This window comes from Oncorhynchus kisutch, linkage group LG6 (genome assembly GCF_002021735.2).
Source record: "Oncorhynchus kisutch isolate 150728-3 linkage group LG6, Okis_V2, whole genome shotgun sequence".
Classification (NCBI taxonomy): Eukaryota; Metazoa; Chordata; class Actinopteri; order Salmoniformes; family Salmonidae; genus Oncorhynchus; species Oncorhynchus kisutch.
Window position 1 is genome coordinate 48,404,065 of NC_034179.2, and position 20,453 is coordinate 48,424,517.

Consider the following 20,453-nt stretch of genomic DNA (forward strand, 5'->3'; position numbering starts at 1 on the left):
ATTCGTATAATATCTTGTTAAACTGTGTTTGCATATCTGCTGTTATGAACGATTTAAAATTGTCCAAGCATCCCTCAGAAAAAAATCTAGCAAGTAAGCTAGCTAGATTCGTTACCGAAGTTATTCAGCTAGCTCGGAGGGAACTTCCCGTCTTCCAATTTACCATGCAGTGTTGAGACAAGTACAACGTCGTTATGACAGTCCTGAATTACAGGATCATGCGATTCGCTACATATGAATCCAAAATCAGTTGCACCCGCCAAAACATGGCAGATACATGTTTTTCTTTACTGAGGATCCACCTCAGTTCAATAGACCTTCCATTCCGCCATGATTGAACGACGCCAAAACACTTGGGCCTGAAGTAATGCTGTCTAAACATAAGCCTGGATTTGATTGACACATAACTGGAAATTATCACCATTGTTTCGAACAAATATGGATCCAGTTAGGAATCGCCTTCGCCAATATTTTTTATTACACACATAATAATTTAAAGACCTCTAAAAATAAACTCATAAAGTTATGCACAGACATCAATCCAAATAGGCGATTTTTCTACCTCTAGTTTTAGGACCATTTACGTCACTGTTGACGTTCTTCGTACCACCATCTTCGGGTATAATTGCCGCGTTCAAAACAACTGGAATTGAGAAATCGCTTACTTCAATGCGTTCAAACAACTGGAAACAAAAAAAAACGAGCCCCGACTGGGAAAACGGTCATCCAACTCGGAATTCCAATTGATGGGTTCAAGACAACTGGGAACTCGGGGAAAGAAACTAGGTCAAAAATTGACGTCAATGATCTTATGATCGGAAAAACCGATTCACGGCTTGGAATTCCGAGCTCGTTTTGGTCCGAGTTCCCAGTTGTCCTGAACAACTGAAGTTGGAAACAGAGTTCCAAAGCTCGAAGTTGCTTTGAACTCGACATAGAGCTCCGACTTTCCTATGAAACGCCGTTTGGTCTTTGCGTGTCAAAAAATATACTTCAAGTAAAATTAAAAGCTTTATGTAACATATCAAAGTGTTATTTGACGTATCTTTTTATGGAATGCCGTTTTGGGTCTTTGGGTGTCAGAAAGATACACGTCAAATAACACAGTTTAATAGAATGTTGTGTTGGGTAGCTAGATTTAACTTGGTACCTAGCTAGCACGAATACAACCAGCCTGAAAACAATGACCAGTAGAAACTGCAGTCATTTTCATTATTCTTAACAATGATGTAGGAATCCTTGTGAGTAAGTATTATCTAGGTAACCACTTGTTCGCCTATTGAAATTCAACTTCAGTTCTTGAAAATAAATAGCTAGCCAGCTACTAAACCCTGTTGCCCAAAGCTAACGTTATAAGCAGCGTTAGCTTCATGAGGCTCGACCGGACCGGGTTATGTGTTGTGACGCTAGCCACAATAAGGATTAGGCAATAATAATGGAATTTGCGGGTTGCTTTCAAAATAAAAGTACTGTAAATTAAACGGAAGGGTCTCCAACCCTCGCCCGAAGTCCAGCGCGCTATCCACTGTGCCGCAAAAGCATGCTCGGGCGGCAGAGTTGATATCGGCGCTTATAAACCCAGGGTCGTTACACTACTCCCCCCTTTCAAAGAGTGTGTCCTCGCGCTAGCTTGCGACTCTACGTCTTATAGGAACGTTATCACTGGCCAAGCACACACACTGAGCAGCTCTTATTGTGGGACACTGAAACAACTATGAAGTGAGCCACATTTGTCAACCAATGTGTATTGAACACTACTCCAGAGGGGAAACAATACTGCGTGGATGTTTTTGAGTCTGATAACTTTGAGGAGGACGTTGGGGAAAAAAATATATTGGGTATTGAGTAGACTGATACCCCATTTCATTGATCCCCAATCCTTAGGTAAAGCTGTACAGTGCAATATGCATGTCAATACACACAATAGACTGCGTGGGTACTGTAACGACCCTGGGTTTATAAGCCCGGATATCGACTGCTGCTTGAGCATGCTTTTGCAGCACAGCCGATAGCGCGCTGGACTTCGGGCTAGAAGGTCGTGGGTTCGAGACCTGCTCCCTGCTGTTTCATTGGTGTCAGAAGTGATCGGACCTTGCATTCACGACAGTGTACGATGCTAATGTTCTCTGGGTGTCACTGAGTAGACTGATACCCCACGCCATTGATCCACACTCCATAGGTAAGGCTGTACAGTGAAATAAGTATGCCCCCAATGCAATTCTAAAGTCTAATACATCCATTGTGATTTGAACAAAGTTTTATAAAATTAACAAATTATTGTCTTTTGTTGATTTTATATAACATTCCAACCTCTTCTAGTGTGATCTATTCAATTATGGCATAATTCTACGATTTGTATTAATTTGCATCATTGTCAATGACATACTTGTATTTTGAAGGCTAACAGTAAAGTCCACTACTGTGGCTAATCCTTATTGTGGCTAGCTTCACATAGATGGGTTCGACCTACATTTATTTTACCTTTATTTAACCTGGTAGTTGAGAACAAGTTCTCATTTGCAAATGCGACCTACACGGGGCGGCAGGGTAGCCTAGTGGTTAGAGCGTTGGACTAGTAACCGAAAGGTTGCAAGTTCGAATCCCCGAGCTGACATGGTACAAATCTGTCGTTCTGCTCCTGAACAGGCAGTTAACCCACTGTTCCTAGGCCGTCATTGAAAATAAGTATTTGTTCTTAACTGACTTGCCTAGAAAAATAAAAGGTTAAAAATAAAAATGGAAAAACAAACATATAATACAGTAGAAAATTCTATAAACAGCATGTGCAAATGAGGTAAGGCAATAAATAGGCCATGGTGGTGAAGAAATTACAATATAGCAATTAAACACTGGAATGGTAGGGTGTGCAGAAGATGAATGTGCAAGTACAGATACTGTGGTGCAAAGGAGCAAGATAGATAAATACAGTATGGGGATGAGGTAGATTAGATGAGCTATAGTGAAATTGTTGCATGTTGCTTTTATATTTTCATTCAGTATAATTTGCTAGCAGAGAGGGTTGCATGATGTAATCTCTTTCCGGGCTATGGAAGGTGCAGTGATCTGTGCGCTGCCTTGACAGCTGGTGCTTAAAGCTAGTGAGGGAGGTAAAAGTCTCCAGCTTCAGATATTTTTGCAGTTCCTTCCAGTCATTGGCAGCAGAGGACTGGAAGGAGAGGTGGCCAAAGGAAGAATTGGCTTTGGGGGGTGACCAGTGAGATATACCTGCTGGAGCACGTGCTACGGGTGGGTGCTGCTATGGTGACCAGTAAGCTGAGATAAGGCGGGGCTTTACCTAGTAGAGACTTAATCAAATAAAAAGTAGGGTTGTTTGAGATGATGACACCTAGCTATATTGTTAGCTAGCTAACTATAGCTACTGAAACAGATTATGTCGTTTTCTAAACTGGTGCCTGGCTACCTTCAGATTAGTGTTGTGTTTGTGAGATTTCTGTAGGCCAAACCGGCTATGTCTCATGGTCTGACAAACACTGCTCTAGCTCTGCCACCTTTAACCACAGATGCAGAAGGGCAACATCGGCAGATGCAGTGGATTGAGACAAACCCCACGCTAAAAACAAATAGCTCTATCAAAAACTGACGGATTTTCATAGGTATTTAAAAAAAATGCTAATTCGATTTCCATGCAGGCGAAGACATCGACACTAGGGACTTTACAAAAAGGTAAAATATACTGAAATTGCTAAATATATTTCCAATAGATGGTAGCATAAGACCACAAACCATAAGACCATTTTCAGAAGATTATCTTTAAGTTAGTTATAGGCTTCAAACAGCAATATGATTGACATAAAATAGCATGCATCTATATATCTACCTTATTAGGCCTGTGTTGCTTTTGAGCGCAAAAAAAAACTATAGCAGTTATTGAGAACTCCGTCCAAATTATTACTGTTCAGATGCGCTAACCTCACACTACATATACCTCACACTCACACTACTATATCTCATATGCCAGTGTGAATAAACAGCCTCGGAGTAGAAAAGTCTCAAGAGAGTGCATCTTCCATAGCCCGGAAAGAGATTACATCATGCAACCCTCTCTGCTAGCAAATTATACTGAATGAAAATATAAAAGCAACATGCAACAATTTCAACGATTTTACTGAGTTACATCAATTGAAATAAATGCATTAGGCCCTAATATATGGATTTCATGTGACTGGGAACACAGATATGCATCACAGATACCGCCTCATGCAACACGACACATATGCTTCGTGTAAAGTTGATCAGGCTTTTGATTGTGGCCTGTGGAATGTTGTCTCACTGCTCTTTAATGGCTGTGAGAAGTTGCTGGATATTGGTGGGAACTGGAACACGCTGTCGTACATGTTGATCTAGAGCATCCCAAACATGCTCAATGGGTGACATGTCTGGTGTGTATGCAGGCCATGGAAGAACTGGGACATTTTCAGCCTCTAGGAATTGTGTACAGACCCTTGCGACATGGGGCTGTGCATTATCATGCTCAAACACGAGTCAAAGGGTGCGGATGAATGGCACAACAATACCTTCACGCTATCTCTGTGCATTCAAATTGCCATCGATAAAATGCAATTGTGTTCATTATTCGTAGCTCATGCTGGTCCATACTATAACCCCACCATCACCATGGGGCACTGAAACCGCTCGTCCACACAACGCCAAACACGTGGTCTACGGCCATTCCTGTGAGGCCGGTTTGACATACTGCCAAATTCTCTAAAACAACGGAGGTAGCTTATGATAGAGAAAGGAACATTCACTTCTCTGGCAACAGATCTGGTGGCCATTCCTGCAGTCAGCATACCAATTCCACACTCCCTCAAAACTTGAGACATCTGTGGTGTTGTGCTCACTAATATAAACAGATTTGTGCACAAAATTTGAGTGTGGCGTGGCTTGTTGTGTTGGCTACTTGTGTGAGAAGGCAGAGCAGCTAACCGTGCCCTCTTGAAAGTGCCAATAATTTAAGTCACCTGCACATTAGTGTAAAGATAATCATTTGTACCGTAGTGGACTTGCTTACTTGACTCGTGATACTTACTTCACGAGTTCGAATCTTGCATGCAGCAAGTTTTTTAATACATTTTTTTAAGCCTTTTACATGAGATTTCAGGCAATGGCATACCATTTCAAGGTTATTGATATCTCGTGAAATATGTAAATGAGATAGATTAGCATTCTATTGTCAGTAGCAAGAGTCTGAAATCTGCTTTCCACAAGATAGCACATTCACAAAGTAAATCTCAAGGAAACATCAGAAACTCATTTGTGGTCGTGCTCCCACCTTATGGTTTAATTGAGAATTGCAGTACCTATTTTGATTCATTTGATAGTTATCTACTGCCACACTATGGGGGATGTAGAACTGTCCAATGCCCTGGCCCTTCTCTCCGTGCATCCATTGCACCTCCAGGTCTATAGAGAAACCATATAGAGGTTATATAATATGGATCACACCATGGCTATAGCTAGTGGCGATTTTAGCATGTAAATCTTGGTGGGCCCCCCCCCAAAAAAAAAAAATCCCGGGGGATGTACGCCAGCAAAGCTACAACACTAAACAATACATTAATTGCACTATAATGGTGACAAGCGGTGCCCACAAATGGTAAGGGCCTACATAAAGCTGTCCCAACAAATTGTAAGGGCCTATATAAAGCTGTCCCAACAGCAGTCCAAACATCTTACCACTGCTACACCTGACTATAACCGAAGCCATGTCTGGCAGCAAAACAGTTCATTTAGCCTCAAAAAACATAGCTGATATGGCTGACTTGCTTAAAGAAATGTGGTTTCTAATTTCGATTAAGACATTAACGAGCAAGCTAGGACAGACGTAGTCAATGTAACTATTTGTTTAGCACTTTTGAAAATGTACAGCGACAGAATTCAGAACATCGGCGGTTCTTAGTGTTCTCACTGTACACCAAGTCAGAACCGTAGGATAAATAAAGGGGGTATATAAGCAGACAATGAAAGTTCTTACATTATTCAATGATTATATTTCTCTAATAACAGGTTATAGGCTACATGTACACCACCAAGTCCGAACAGTAGACTAAATTAAGAGGGTGGTAAATAGACCAAATTATTAAGGTGAGGCACATGGGCTACTAACACCTTACTACACAACATACAGTACACTTAGTATTACTTTCTTAGCTACAGTATACATATCTCCCTGGCATATTACATCATTTATGCAGCAGCATACAATACATTTTTGGACTCACCTTGTTGTGCTGTACTCACTTCACCAGAAAGGTTGCACGGCGATCCTTTGTGGGCAAATTTTTCCATCAAAGTCTGATATTCTCTGGATTTATGGTGCTTTCAAAACAACTGGGAACTCTGAAAAAAATTGGTATATGTTTTTATTTATCTCACTTTTCTTTAACAATTTATGTTCTTTAATAGATGGCCGACATACAAGTTCCTTACTTTTTCCCCCTTCTACTTGCCTCTTCCATTTTTGTGGTAATGCTGCAATTAATTGGTTGTAATTTTGGGTAGAGCAGACATTTCCATATGTCTGTGTTAGCTGCATGTGTGACATCCATTCTAGTTTGTTCCACTACAGCCCCGTCAATGACAACGGGGGAGTGCTCGGTCCTCCTTTTCCTGTAGTCCACCATAATTTGCTAATAAATTCATTAAAAATCCTACAATGTGATTTTCTGGATTTATAGGCCTCTCTCATCTTTTTAAGTGGGAGAACTTGCACAATTGGTGGCTGACTAAATACTTTTTTTGCCCCACTGTATATAAAATGTGATGTGAGATTTTATCTGTGGCAAATGACCTTGAGCCTTCTTGGATGGGCACTTCTAATGTAACCCTATGGCAGCACCCAAGGGGCTAGAATTTTCTAGCTCTACCCTTAGAGTTGGTGGTGACATAGTGTCCCCATGAGTGACAGAACACTGAGCCAATCACTGTTCAACGCTCCGTATTGTCTGCTGGCTTGCCCCACCACCACAGAAAGCACTGAGCTAGGATGAAACACCTGCATTATGGAGACACCTTACTCAAGAAAACAAAAAGAGTGTTGCAATATTGTATTTAGAGGTACAGTGCCTTGCGAAAGTATTCGGCCCCCTTGAACTTTGCGACCTTTTGCCACATTTCAGGCTTCAAACATAAAGATATAAAACTGTATTTTTTTTGTGAAGAATCAACAACAAGTGGGACACAATCATGAAGTGGAACGACATTTATTGGATATTTCAAACTTTTTTAACAAATCAAAAACTGAAAAATTGGGCGTGCAAAATTATTCAGCCCCCTTAAGTTAATACTTTGTAGCGCCACCTTTTGCTGCGATTACAGCTGTAAGTCGCTTGGGGTGTCTCTATCACTTTTGCACATCGAGAGACTGAATTTTTTTCCATTCCTCCTTGCAAAACAGCTCGAGCTCAGTGAGGTTGGATGGAGAGCATTTGTGAACAGCAGTTTTCAGTTCTTTCCACAGATTCTCGATTGGATTCAGGTCTGGACTTTGACTTGGCCAATCTAACACCTGGATATGTTTATTTTTGAACCATTCCATTGTAGATTTTGCTTTATGTTTTGGATCATTGTCTTGTTGGAAGACAAATCTCCGTCCCAGTCTCCATCAGGTTTTCTTCCAGAATGGTCCTGTATTTGGCTCCATCCATCTTCCCATCAATTTTAACCATCTTCCCTGTCCCTGCTGAAGAAAAGCAGGCCCAAACCATGATGCTGCCACCACCATGTTTGACAGTGGGGATAGGGTGTTCAGGGTGATGAGCTGTGTTGCTTTAACGCCAAACATAACGTTTTGCATTGTTGCCAAAAAGTTCAATTTTGGTTTCATCTGACCAGAGCTTTCCAGACCAGAGGTTTCATCTGACCTTCTTCCACATGTTTGGTGTGTCTCCCAGGTGGCTTGTGGCAAACTTTAAATGACACTTTTTATGGATATCTTTAAGAAATAGCTTTCTTCTTGCCACTCTTCCATAAAGGCCAGATTTGTGCAATACACGACTGATTGTTGTCCTATGGACAGAGTCTCCCACCTCAGCTGTAGATCTCTGCAGTTCATCCAGAGTGATCATGGGCCTCTTGGCTGCATCTCTGATCAGTCTTCTTGTATGAGCTGAAAGTTTAGAGGGACGGCCAGGTCTTGGTAGATTTGCAGTGGTCTGATACGCCTTCCATTTCAATATTATCGCTTGCACAGTGCTCCTTGGGATGTTTAAAGCTTGGGAAATCTTTTTGTATCCAAATCCGGCTTTAAACTTCTTCACAACAGTATCTCGGACCTGCCTGGTGTGTTCCTTGTTCTACATGATGCTCTCTGCGCTTTTAACGGACCTCTGAGACTATCACAGTGCAGGTGCATTTATACGGAGACTTGATTACACACAGGTGGATTGTATTTATCATCATTAGTCATTTAGGTCAGCATTGGATCATTCAGAGATCCTCACTGAACTTCTGGAGAGAGTTTGCTGCACTGAAAGTAAAGGGGCTGAATAATTTTGCACGCCCAATTTTTTGTTTTTGATTTGTTAAAAAAGTTTGAAATATCCAATAAATGTCGTTCCACTTCATGATTGTGTCCCACTTGTTGTTGATTCTTCACAAAAAAATACAGTTTTATATCTTTATGTTTGAAGCTTGAAATGTGGCAAAAGGTCGCAAAGTTCAAGGGGGCCGAATACTTTCGCAAGGCACTGTAGGTGAAGGAGTCAAGCGCAGGAGAGCAGAGATGTCCAAGTAGTGTTTTTTAATAGGCAAGTCCACAACAATAGGGTCAAGTACAATACCAAATAAACGCCCATGACAAAAGAGAACACAGTTACCCACGGAAGGAGGAAAAACAACGCTCCTTAAAACGTATACACAATTGGTATATACGTGAAAATAACTGAGGCACAACCTCAACGAGCAACATGACACGAATAATCCCGCACAAACCTGAGCAGGCAACAGAACACACAGAAATTAAAGCAAATGAAACCAGGTGTGAAAGAACCCAAGACAAAACAAATGGAAAAATGGATCGGTGATGGCTAGTAGGCCGGCGACACCGACCCCGAGCACCGCCGAACAGGGAGAGGAACCCCCTTCGGTGGAAGTTATGACAGTACCCCACCCCCTGACGCGCGGCCTCCGCAGCGCGCCGACGCTGGCCTCGAGGACGACCCGGAGGACGAGGCGCAGGGCGATCCGGATATAGGCGGTGAAACTCCCTCAGCATTGATGGGTCTAATACGTCCTCCACCGGCACCCAGCATCTCTCCTCCAGGCCGTACCCCTCCCAATCCACGAGGTACTGAAGGCCACTCACCCGACGCCTCGAGTCCAGTATGGGCTGAACTGCATATGCCGGGGCCTCGTCATTGTTGGTAATCAGGCTCACTACTGTTGCATCGTCTGCAAACTTGATGATTGAGTTGGAGATGTGTGTGGCCACGCAGTCATGGGTGAACAGGGAGTACAGGAGGGGGCTGAGCAACCACCCTTGTGGGGCCCCGTGTTGACATCTTGAAGCGAGTGGGTCAACAGACTGGGATAGGGAGAGATTGAATATGTCTCTAAACACTCCAGCAAGCTGGTTTACACATGCTCCGAGGACACGGCTAGGGGATGCCTTCTGGGCCGGCAGCCTTGCATGGGTTAAAGCACTTAGATGTGAATGTAAATGCATGAAGGACAACGAAAGGAGATACATACTGAATTGATGGTACCATATAATACCACCATAAGCAGAAAAAGTGTCCCCATTGTTGTCACTATCAAACACAACTTATTTTGTCTTTTCATGGGGAACCTTGAAGATTAATAATCAAATATCTCAAGGCCCTTCCAATCAACTTGGCTTTCTGGAATTTATCTTCATGAAATCATATTTTAAACCTAACCCTAACCATACTGTTAACCTTATGTCCAGCCTTAAATTAAGACCAAATATATATATATAGATTTTTTCATTCATGTTTACATTGCCAATTTTGACATTGTGGCTGTGGTAACTAGTGACAACCACACCTCCCTATTTTGATCACATGACGATGTTTGCGGCACATTTTGAGGTCACGTGGATACATTTGGGTTCCATCATATCTTGCTGAGTAACGTTAGCTAGTCTTTTCGGGCTGTCCGACTTTTTACTTTACCTCCTGCAAAATGTCCAAACTACAGTTGTTGAATGTGTTTCTTACCAAGCGACTAACCGCGGCTGCTGTGGAGATATATGTGGAAGTGGAAAAAACCATAACAGAATACGAGAACGAAATTTCCAGTTCGAAGGAGGAGATCAAGCGTTTACGGCGGCTACTGGATTTGGTTTTCAATCCCGAGATAAAATTACATCGGGCAGGTTTGTAGCAACTACTGTGCAGAGTCACGATTTGAAACGTGTAACATTGAATTAGAATACTAACGGTAATTTAATAGGATCTATGTTTTAGGCCACGGCCACGGCCCACAGCTTCTTCTATGCAAGGCGTCACTGAGTTTCCCAAGCAAAATATTAATTTATAAACATTTTTGAGCTGCAGATTTGCAGAGCACTGATTACCTACTTTATGTAAGAAAGGGATTTGGTGAGCACAAGACGTTGCGAATACGTCTTTTCAACAAAAAATACGTATTTAACGTCTTTTGCTCATATGAAAGGAAAAGTATTCGAACTAGGTCATCTCCTACCTGGGGTTTGTGAATACTCAGTCGTAACGAACATGTGTCAACGCATGTGCATCGAATGGTTTATGCTGGATGACTGACATGGGGTGATGTTTTGAAGCCACATCGCCTCATCTTGGAACTCCCCCATATTGTAAAAATTATATTTTGGAAGCAATATAAATGCATGTATTCATATCTGCATTTGTTTTTGCGACGTTTAGTCTATTACAAACACCTTAAATGAGAATTTCACTATTTAGGACCCTAATCTGTATATATTATGTAAATGAAATGTTGTAGAATAAGGGTCTCCAACCCTGAAACTGGAGAGCTTACCCTCTAGTTGTAGTTAGCCCAGTTCAGCTTATCAACCAGCTAATTATTAGAATCAGGTGTACTATATTAGGTTTGTAGTAAACCTACAAGATGCTAGCACTCCAGGAACAGGTTTGGAAAGCCCGGTTATAGAAGGTCCCAAACTGAAGAAATGTACTTAATTTGTCTCATTTTGCAGGTCTTTAATGTTGTACACATGAAATTGTGTCATACCTTACTTGTACTGCAAGGTTATAATCCATTTTGTTAAACTCTAACAATATTTTCCAGCGTGTAAGTTTGATCAGAAGCGTACTAGCCAGGTTCACAAAGTGTCCAATGTAAACTAGGGCTGGGCAATAAGGACTAAAACTCATCTTGATTTCTTTCAGATTTATAGCCGATTCATGATATCAAAAAGCTTTGTTGTTCAATACACTGCATTTCAAACAGTCAGGAATAATCAAATGAATTCAGGGAATGGAGAATTATACCTAGGCTAAATATAAGCCTTTGACAACCATAAGACCCACTAATAATTTAATTATTTTATCAAAGTAGTGGGATCGAGTTTGCCAATTCCTTATATAAATGTATATTTTTATGATCATTGCACATTTATAAAACAGACAGCTCACACAAGTCTGTGGCTAAAATAGTTATTGCGGTATCACAATTCAGAGCACGACAAACTGAGCATACATTTTCTACATGTTCATTGATATTCTCATTTTAGTTGGGTCTGCTTTGTTCTACATTTTCTGAGTTGGGACATTAAAAGGGTAAGTTCTCATCTATTACAGTAAAAGAATGTCTCTTAAGCGTTTCAGTGTCCATTTGACTGATTCTGTTGAATCAAACCGCAAATGCCAATAGTGAGTTAAACTGCTTTGTGTCAGCAGTGAATCTTTCATCTTTGTTGTGAGTGGCATGGGGAGGGTCTTGATGTCTGTGCAAGTGGGAAAGTGCACACAGCATAGGAGGAGCGAAGGAGACTACACTAAAAAGAGACGGGAAACTCTCATTTAAAACAAATAAAAAAATTGGGTTACATGTATTTAGATCAATACACGAAAAACATACATTCAAATTAATTTGATATATCGCCCAGCCCTACGGTAATTACAGAGCTTCTAATCTACCAAGCAAGCTAATATATTTTTTTTTCAAACTACTACGCTACCAACTTGTCTGACTACGAATACAAGGAGGCGAGGCTTATTTATTTGAATCAGAATACACAGACGAGGATCTTTAACAGATCGAGGATGAGGGAGAGAGACGGAGCAGAGAGGCTCAGGCAGATATTCAACTAGCAGCTGAGGCTCGACTCACCATCTGGGAACTGGTGGTGTACCTGCAATGCTAAGTGAAGCCCACTTCGAGTGTCTTTACTGTGCGGATTGGGACCTGCTTATGCCAGCCTAGGAAAATCTAGAATTGTCCGGTGACGAGAAAACGTTGTCCCGCGAGCCCACCATACTGTGTAATCATTGACAATCACTTTTCCAAACCTAATAAACCGAGCAGTTGTAGAAATGTTTTTCTGTGTACTGAAAATGAACTGGAAGAAGAGACCTTGGCCATAGGGAGCTAATGGTCAGCTGTCAATAAAGTAAGTACAGATAGTTTGTGTGTGATAAATAGACTTCACAGCATTACAGTATTATAGGCTATATGTCATGAGTCACCCATATGGTCATCAGTAGATCAACCTAGTTTTATTCTGCTTCCGCACAGCGAGCTGTGGCTGTAGATTTGTGGCTTACAGAGTGGTCTTGGAATGGGAATTGAAAAGCGAACGACTTGGATGTGGTTAGAGACGAGTGTTACCCAGTTGTGTTGTCACCATCCGCAACAAGTACCCCTCACCCACCGGTGTCTACACTGGATTCAAGGAGGCAGATAAGTGCTTTCAGTATCCTTTTGAACAACCTTCCACCGATGGCTCATTACCTTTTCCTCCCCTTTCTATTCTCCTTTTTGCATTAATTATTTTTTTGTTTATTCTGCAATTCTACTTTACGCTGCAAATGTGTAGAAAATCAAATAGTCCTTACAATACATGTAACATAGCCTTGAAAAATCCCCACTTGAGGTTTCTTGTGACAAAAAAAAAGACTGCCAAATCAGTTATTTATACATATAAGTGAAAACATTATTGGTAAATGTTTTGATCAGCAGTATTATTTATGTTAACTATATATCTAAAAAAAAATATTTGTCATTGCACTTGCCCGGGTGGTAAGGGTAACGCACGGTAGATCCCTGAGGTGGAACGCGTTGTGCGTGGGTTTGCCTGCTGTGAACTGGAGAGCAGCAATCTCAGGTCTGTGATATCTACAGATTCTGATGCAGTTGTTCCATGGGTTCCAGGTTTGGCTTTTGCTAGGTGAGTTGTTGATTTTGGTAAACTGGATATCTCAGCAGCCATGGGCAACCCACTAATTTCTGTGCTGCCACTGACATGAGCCTGCATATCATGGATAAATAGAACTGGATCCACCCTATCCAGGATCCCATACTATGTATTCCACACATTAGCCTACCCAATAATAGAACCATGGCATTACTCTTTACAGTGGCTTCGTGTCTACCTCCAGCTCATGTTCAATTTAGGGGTGTTTTCACATTTGAAATTCTGTTCCAGGGAGCATTGGTGACATTTTATACAGAAAATGTTGTGCTTTCACAAGACCTATACATAACTGTTTCAGGATGTGATGTGAGATGCACATACGTGTAAGCTAGCTAGATAGCTAGCTTGTTTACATCAGACAAAAAAAAAGTTCCACGTGACTCACCTGATATTGCATTTCACTCATGCTTTGTAGACCTAGCCAATCAAACAAAAGCTACAGGGTCTGAATCCTACAGGGGATATGTGAAAACTGCCTAAGTAATCTAACGTTGGCAAATTGTGTTTTGCAGAATTATATAACAATATTAGCGAAGCACAACATGAAAATAGCTAGATGTTTACTTTATATAAAAACACTTGTGAGGCTGGCTAGGTATAAAGCAAACTTTTAGCTGACAAACTAAATAACAGATTCAGTGTCCCCCCTTTCGTCAGTGATGCTACTTTAGTTGCTAGCTAACTTTATAGCATATCTCATCTACATTTCTGCTGGTCCTAGTCAGGCGCAGCGGCATCCTTCAATGGTTGGTATAGCTGTTTTCTTAGTGTGCTTTTACCAATTTTTCTTGTTGGTGGTTTACAGAAGTCGTCATCAGAGAAGGGCTCGCTACAAACAAGTAGGGCCAACTCATAAATTCTGTGGATGGGAGTGTTTATGTGTCTTTGCATAACAACTAGCCAAAGCCTCAGTAATTCTGGGTCTCCCAAAGGAACTATGTGAAAAGTTATTGGACTAGCTATGTTTTGTCATTGCAAAATGATTTTGTTTGTCTCTTGAGTTGATTGATACTAGTCATTTGCAAACATTTCTAAAAACCAGTTTTTGCTTTGTCATAATCAGGTATTGTGTGTAGATTGATTGTGGGGGGGCTATTTACTCAATTTTAGAATAATTCTGTAATGGAACAATGTGGTAAAAGTCAAGGGGTCTGAATTCTTAGCGAATGCAATGTTTATATAGCTACACAAATAAGACAGATCCTGCTTTTGTGTTGCCTGTTTGAGTATTTGTTTAATTTTCTACTGATTCTGTGAACACCAAGCCTCAAGCAACCACAATGTCTGATAAACAAATTTGGCTGTAATCGTTGCTGTGGTGTAATAAAGGTTTAACACTTTTTTGTTTGTTAGGACAGCCTCTGGTATTGCTTATCATTTATTTGGTGTTTACAGTGTTCCAAATGGTCAGAAAATAATAATAAGTAGGTAGCAACCGTTCAAGTCGGAAGTTTACATACATTTAGGTTGTAGTCATTAAACTCGTTTTTCAACCACTCCACACATTTCTGGTTAACAAATGATATTTTTGGCAAGTCGGTTAGGACATCTACTTTGCATGACACAAGTCATTTTTCCAACAATTGTTTACAGACAGATTATTTCACTTATAATTCACTGTATCACAATTCCAGTGGGTCAGAAGTTTACATACTCTAAGTTGACTGTGCCTTTAAACAGCTTGGAAAATTCCAGAAAATGATGTCATGGCTTTAGAAGCTTCTGATATGCTAATTGACATCATTTGAGTCATTTGGAGGTGTACCTGGATGTAGGCCTACCTTCAAGCTCAGTGCCTCTTTGCTTGACATCATGGGAAAATCAAAAGAATTCAGTCAAGACCTCAGAAGAAATTGTAGACCTCCAAGTCTGGTTCATCCTTGAGAGCAATTTCCAAGCGCCTGAAGGTACCACGTTCATCTGTTCAAACGATAGTACGCAAGTATAAACACCATGGGACCACGCAGCCGTCATACCACTCAGGAAGGACACACGTTCTGTCTCCTAGAGATTAATGTACTTTGGTGCGAAAAGTGCAAATCAATCCCATAACAACACCAAAAAACCTTGGAAGATGCTGGAGGAAACCGGTACGAAAGTATCTATATCCACAGTAAAACGAGTCCTATATCGACATAACCTGAAAGGTCGCTCAGCAAGGAAGAAGCCACTGCTCCAAACCCACCATAAAAATGCCAGACTACTGTTTGCAACTGCACATGGGGACAAAGATTGTACTTTTTGGAGAAATGTCCTCTGGTCTGATGAAACAAAAATAGAACTGTTTGGCCATAATGACCATTGTTATGTTTGGAGGAAAAGGGGGAGGCTTGCAAGCCGAAGAACACCATCCCATCCGTGAAGCACGGGTGGCAGCATCATGTTGTGGGGGTGCTTTGCTGCAGGAGGGACTGGTGCACTTCACAAAATAGATGGCATCATGAGGCAGGAAAATTATGTGGATATATTGAAGCAACATCTCAAGACATCAGTCAGGAAGTTAAAGCTTGGTCACAAATGGACAATGACCCCAAGCATACTTCCAAAGTTGTTGCAAAATGGTATAAGGACAAATAAGTCAAGCTATTGGAGTGGCCATCACAAAGCCCTGACCTCAATCCTATAGAAAATGTGTGGGCAGAATTTTAAAGGTGTGTGCGAGCAAGGAGGCCTACAATCCTGACTCAGTTACACCAGCTCTGTCAGGAGGAATGGACCAAAATTCACCCAACTTATTGTGGGAAGCTTTTGGAAGGCTACCTGAAACGTTTGACCCAAGTTAAACAATTTAAAGGCAATGCTACCAAAAACTAATTGCGTGTATGTAAACTTCTGACCACTGGGAATGTGATGAAAGAAATATAAGCTTAAATAAATCACTCCACTATTATTCTGACATTACACATTCTTCAAATAAAGTGGTGATCATAACTGACCTAATACAGGGACTTTTTACTAGGATTAAATGTCAGGAATTGTGAAACTGAATTTTTTAAATATTTTTGGGTAAGGTGTATGTAAACTTCCAACTTCAACTGTATCTGTGTAATTTAGACGGGTTGATCGAGGGACATGGCTAGTTTAGCTAACTCTAGACAACCTAGCTAGCTAATTATAAAATAGAACTTGTGGATGCCTGCATCCGGGAACATAAAAAAATGACAGTACTTTTTTAGTTTGTTTAAAATTTGGATGCTGACAGTAATGTTAGCTAGCCATCTTTCAGCCGCCATCTAGGCTGGTGACAGCTGGCCTGTGGCCCTGCCCAGAAAGACCATAAGGCCTATTTTGTGGGTTTTGAGGTAGACTTGATCCCCAACAGATATTCTAAGCTATTTTCACGTTCCTTCCTAGCGACGAAATGAAACATTCGTTCACAATGTTCATTCACATATTAGTGTTACTTAACATCGTAAATCATAGGAATTTGACGTTTTTAGTGTAGCATGACAGCAGGTCAGGCGTATGAGGCTTTAAGATTCTTTGGGAGAATCGGATAAATAGGCATCCGGTTAGACTGCTCCAAACTCAAATGCACATAAGCGACAGTACTACACTGCCAAGCGTTTATCCAATATACACTGAGTTTACAGAACGTTAAGACCACCTGCTCTTTCCATGACATACAGTGCATTCGGAAATTATTCAGACCCCTTGATTTTTTCCAAATTTTGTTACATTACAGCCTTATTTGAAATTGGATTAAATACTTAAGTATTCAGACCCTTTACTCAGTACTTTGTTGAAGCACCTTTGGCAGCAATTACAGCCTCAATTATTTTTGGGTATGATACAAGCGTGGCACACCTGTATTTGGTGAGTTATTCCCATTTCTTCTCTGCAGATGCTCTCAAGCTCTGTCAGGTTAGATGGAGAGTGTCACTGCACAGCTATTTTCAGGTCTCTCCAGAGATGCTAGATCGGGTTCAAGTCCGGGCTCTGGCTAGGACACTCAAGGACATAGAGAATTGTTCTGAAGCCACTCCTACGTTGTCTTAGCTTGGCTGTGCGCTTAGGTTCGTTGTCCTGTTGGAAGGTGAACCTTCGCCCCAGTTTGAAGATGTCTGTACTTTGCTCCGTTCATCTTTCCCTCGATCCTGACGAGTCTCCCAGTCCCTGCTGCTGAAATGCACTGTCAACTGTGGGACCTATATATATAGACAGGTCCAAATTAGGTCCAATCAAGTTGTAGAAACATATCAAGGATGAGCAATGGAAACAGGATGCACCTGAGCTCAGTTCTGAGTCTCAGAGCAAAGGGTCTGAATTTTTATGTAAATAAGATCTTTCAGTTTTTATATTTTTAAATTGGCAGAAAAATGAAAAACACTTTTTGTTTGTCATTATGGGGTATTGTGTGTGGATTGAGGGAAAACATTTTGTTTATTCATTTTAGAGTAAGTCTGTAATGTAACAAAATGTGATAAGTCAAGGTGTCTGAATACTTTCCAAATGCGCTGTAGATTGACCAGGTGAATCCAAGTGAAAGCTATGATCCCTTATTGAAGTAGATTAAACAAGTGACATCAATCAGTGTAGATGAAGTGGAGGACACTGGTTAGAGATGCCTTGAGACAATTGAGACATGGATTGTGTATGTGTGCCATTCAGAGGGTGAGTGGGCAAGACAAAATATTTAAGTGCCTTTGAATGGGGTATGGTAGTAGGTGCCAGGCGCACCGCTTTGTGTCAAACTGTAACACTGCTGAGTTTTTCACGCTCAACAGTTTCCTGTGTGTACCAAGAATGGTCCACCGCCCAAAGGACATCCAGCCAACTTGACACAACTGGGACGCATTGGCATCAACATGAGCCAACATCCCTGTGGAACGCTTTCGACACCTTGCAGAGTCCATGCCCAAACCAATTGAGTCTGTTCTGAGGGCAAAAGGGGGGGAGGGGGTGCAACTCAATATTAGGTAGGTGTTCTTAATGTTTTGTTCACTCAGTGTAAATTGAACATAAGTGTACCAACTAACCATGTAAGACAATGGTTAAGGAGTTAATCGTTTTTGAAAGATTCTTCTTTCCTTTTCTCCAGACCTATATCAGCTCTATCTCCCAGATGAGGTTTCTCCTGAGCAGCAGCACTGTGAGCAGGAGTGGAGCCCCAGTCTGAAGCAAGAGGACCCAGAGCCCTCACAGATTAAAGAGGAACATGAAGTCTGGACTAGTCAGGGGGGAGAACAGCTTAAAGAGCTAGAGTCTGATACCAAGGAGTTCATATTCACTCCCTCTGTGGAAAATCTGGAACTACCTCAGACCTCACATCTTTTCCAAATGCAAATTGTGGTCTCACCCACCAGTACAACTGAAGAGATCAAGATGAAATCATGTCACATTGGTGAAAACTCTTCTTGTCATGTTTGTGGTAAATGTTTTGACTGTAAATCTGGTCTGGAAAGGCATATGAGGGCTCATACTGGCGAAAAACCTTATTGCTGCAGTGAATGTGGCAAATGCTATAGTCAGATAGGAAATCTGAAAGTGCATATGAGGGGGCACACAGGGGAGCGATCATACAGATGCTTTTTGTGTGGAGAATACTTCATCACAGCATCCCAATTAAAATCACATAAAATCACTCACACGCAGGGGAGTAATATAATCCTGGGGACATCCAAAAGCAAATCTCGTTTGTATGCTGGTAACAGTCGTGAGACTAGGGAGGGACCGTATCAGTGCAAGGAATGTGTTAAATCCTTCAGGCAGAAGAGGAACCTGTTACGGCATATGAGAAATCACACAGGAGCAATTAATGCAGCAAATGCTTCAACTGGAGTGGAACATTTTTTTATTACATGATTTACACAGAGGAGAACATTTATTTTGTGTCCTAATGCTCCAGCAACGAATTCAAACAAGTGAAATCCACATCAGTGCAAGGACTTCAGAAAATGGTTTAGAAAGTTTGGATTCGGATATCTTGAAAATTAAAGGAGATGGAAACATGGGAGGAAACATGAACGTGTCATTTGGATCAGTAGGAGTTGACTAATGGACATGTAGAACATCAAATTATTTAATTACATTATCACATTTGTTGTTTTTGGCGAAGATATTTAGGATTTGTAAGCAGTCTCAAACTTTTATGAATAAAAGTTGTACAGCTGTATTCTAGAATATGGTGTGTTAAAATTGACCATTGAATCTAACATTTTGAACCTGGGGAGGATCACATTGATAATGCGTTTCTGCAAACTCTATTATCCTCTGCAGGTTGGGAGGTAGATGTTTTTATAGATGCTCTTAAACATGACCGGCATACAACAGTCTTTTCTGGGACAAACATTACTGTGTTAAAAGCAAATGTATATTTTAATAAAGATGTGTTTTAAATAGATCTAATTTTAAAGAAAATTTTATTTTGCTTATGTATATGCCTATAGTCTGTTTTCCATTTCCTAGTTTAATCTCACAATCCCTTCTTCTACTTACTACAAATACCTTGGCTGTAGTCAATTCACCAAGACAATGTTTGTGTCTTTAGTTTCCCTACTCAAATACTTAATATCTACTCTATATTTAGTTGTCTTAGCATTACCAAAGGGTCGTTCCATATGACTTCAAAAACGTTATGGCTGCACCCCTTTGAAGTAGATTTGAACAAAACCTTCCAAACATGTTTGCCCATGGTAGAAATGATCAGTGTTTATTTATTTATTATTTTTTGGGACCTGAATCCCAAAACAATTGTTTATTTTTTATTTACCAGGCATGTCTGTTAAGAACAAATTCTAATTTTCCATTGACGGCCTAGGAACAGTGGGTTAACTGCCTTGTTCAGGGGCAGAGCGGCACATTTTTACCTTGTCAGCTCGGGGATTCGATCTTGCAACCTTTCGGTTACTAGCCCAACGCTCTAACCACTAAGCTATCTGCCATTCAAAGTTGGCTTAAGACATCCATGTCTTTAACACTATAAAGATAAACGGTTGAGTTTTATATAATTTGAAAGATTACAAACAGGGTTTTCAAACTATTTAATGATCTATTAAAGTTTTGAATAAAATGTATTTAAAAAATATATATATATTACATACATACATATAGT

General features: G+C 40.7%; 2 protein-coding genes across 14 annotated transcripts in view; one reads left to right on the plus strand and one right to left on the minus strand.

The window, feature by feature from the left end:
- The window catches only part of LOC109892934 (BRCA2-interacting transcriptional repressor EMSY), a 34,399-nt gene extending 33,243 nt beyond the window's left edge, over nt 1–1,156 (minus strand). For 6 of the 13 annotated variants that reach the window (XM_020485841.2, XM_020485840.2, XM_020485835.2 and 3 more), the window contains exon 1: nt 116–357. Coding sequence is in view for 2 of the 13 variants with exons in the window: in XM_020485837.2 (XP_020341426.2) it covers nt 164–166 (3 nt within the window). In the remaining 11 variants the exon portion in view is untranslated. Of the gene's footprint in view, nt 1–115; nt 358–562 lie in introns of those variants that run through there. The other 7 variants (XM_020485837.2, XM_020485831.2, XM_031826834.1 and 4 more) reach the window with 2 other exon arrangements.
- An 8,912-nt stretch (nt 1,157–10,068) lies between these two features.
- LOC109892936 (gastrula zinc finger protein XlCGF64.1-like) lies at nt 10,069–19,742 on the plus strand. Its single transcript, XM_020485843.2, has 2 exons — nt 10,069–10,357; nt 18,441–19,742. The coding sequence occupies exons 1-2, from the start codon at nt 10,165–10,167 to the stop codon at nt 19,202–19,204; spliced, it is 957 nt and encodes a 318-aa protein (XP_020341432.1). The 5' UTR covers nt 10,069–10,164; the 3' UTR covers nt 19,205–19,742.
- Nucleotides 19,743–20,453: the final 711 nt, after the last annotated feature.

Coding starts and splice junctions, on each gene's coding strand:
- LOC109892936 (XM_020485843.2), top strand. CDS start 10,165: ATGTCCAAACTACAGTTGTTGAATGTGTTTCTTACCAAGCGACTAACC. Junction 10,358..18,440: donor GATAAAATTACATCGGGCAG/GTTTGTAGCAAC, acceptor CCTTTTCTCCAG/ACCTATATCAGCTCTATCTC.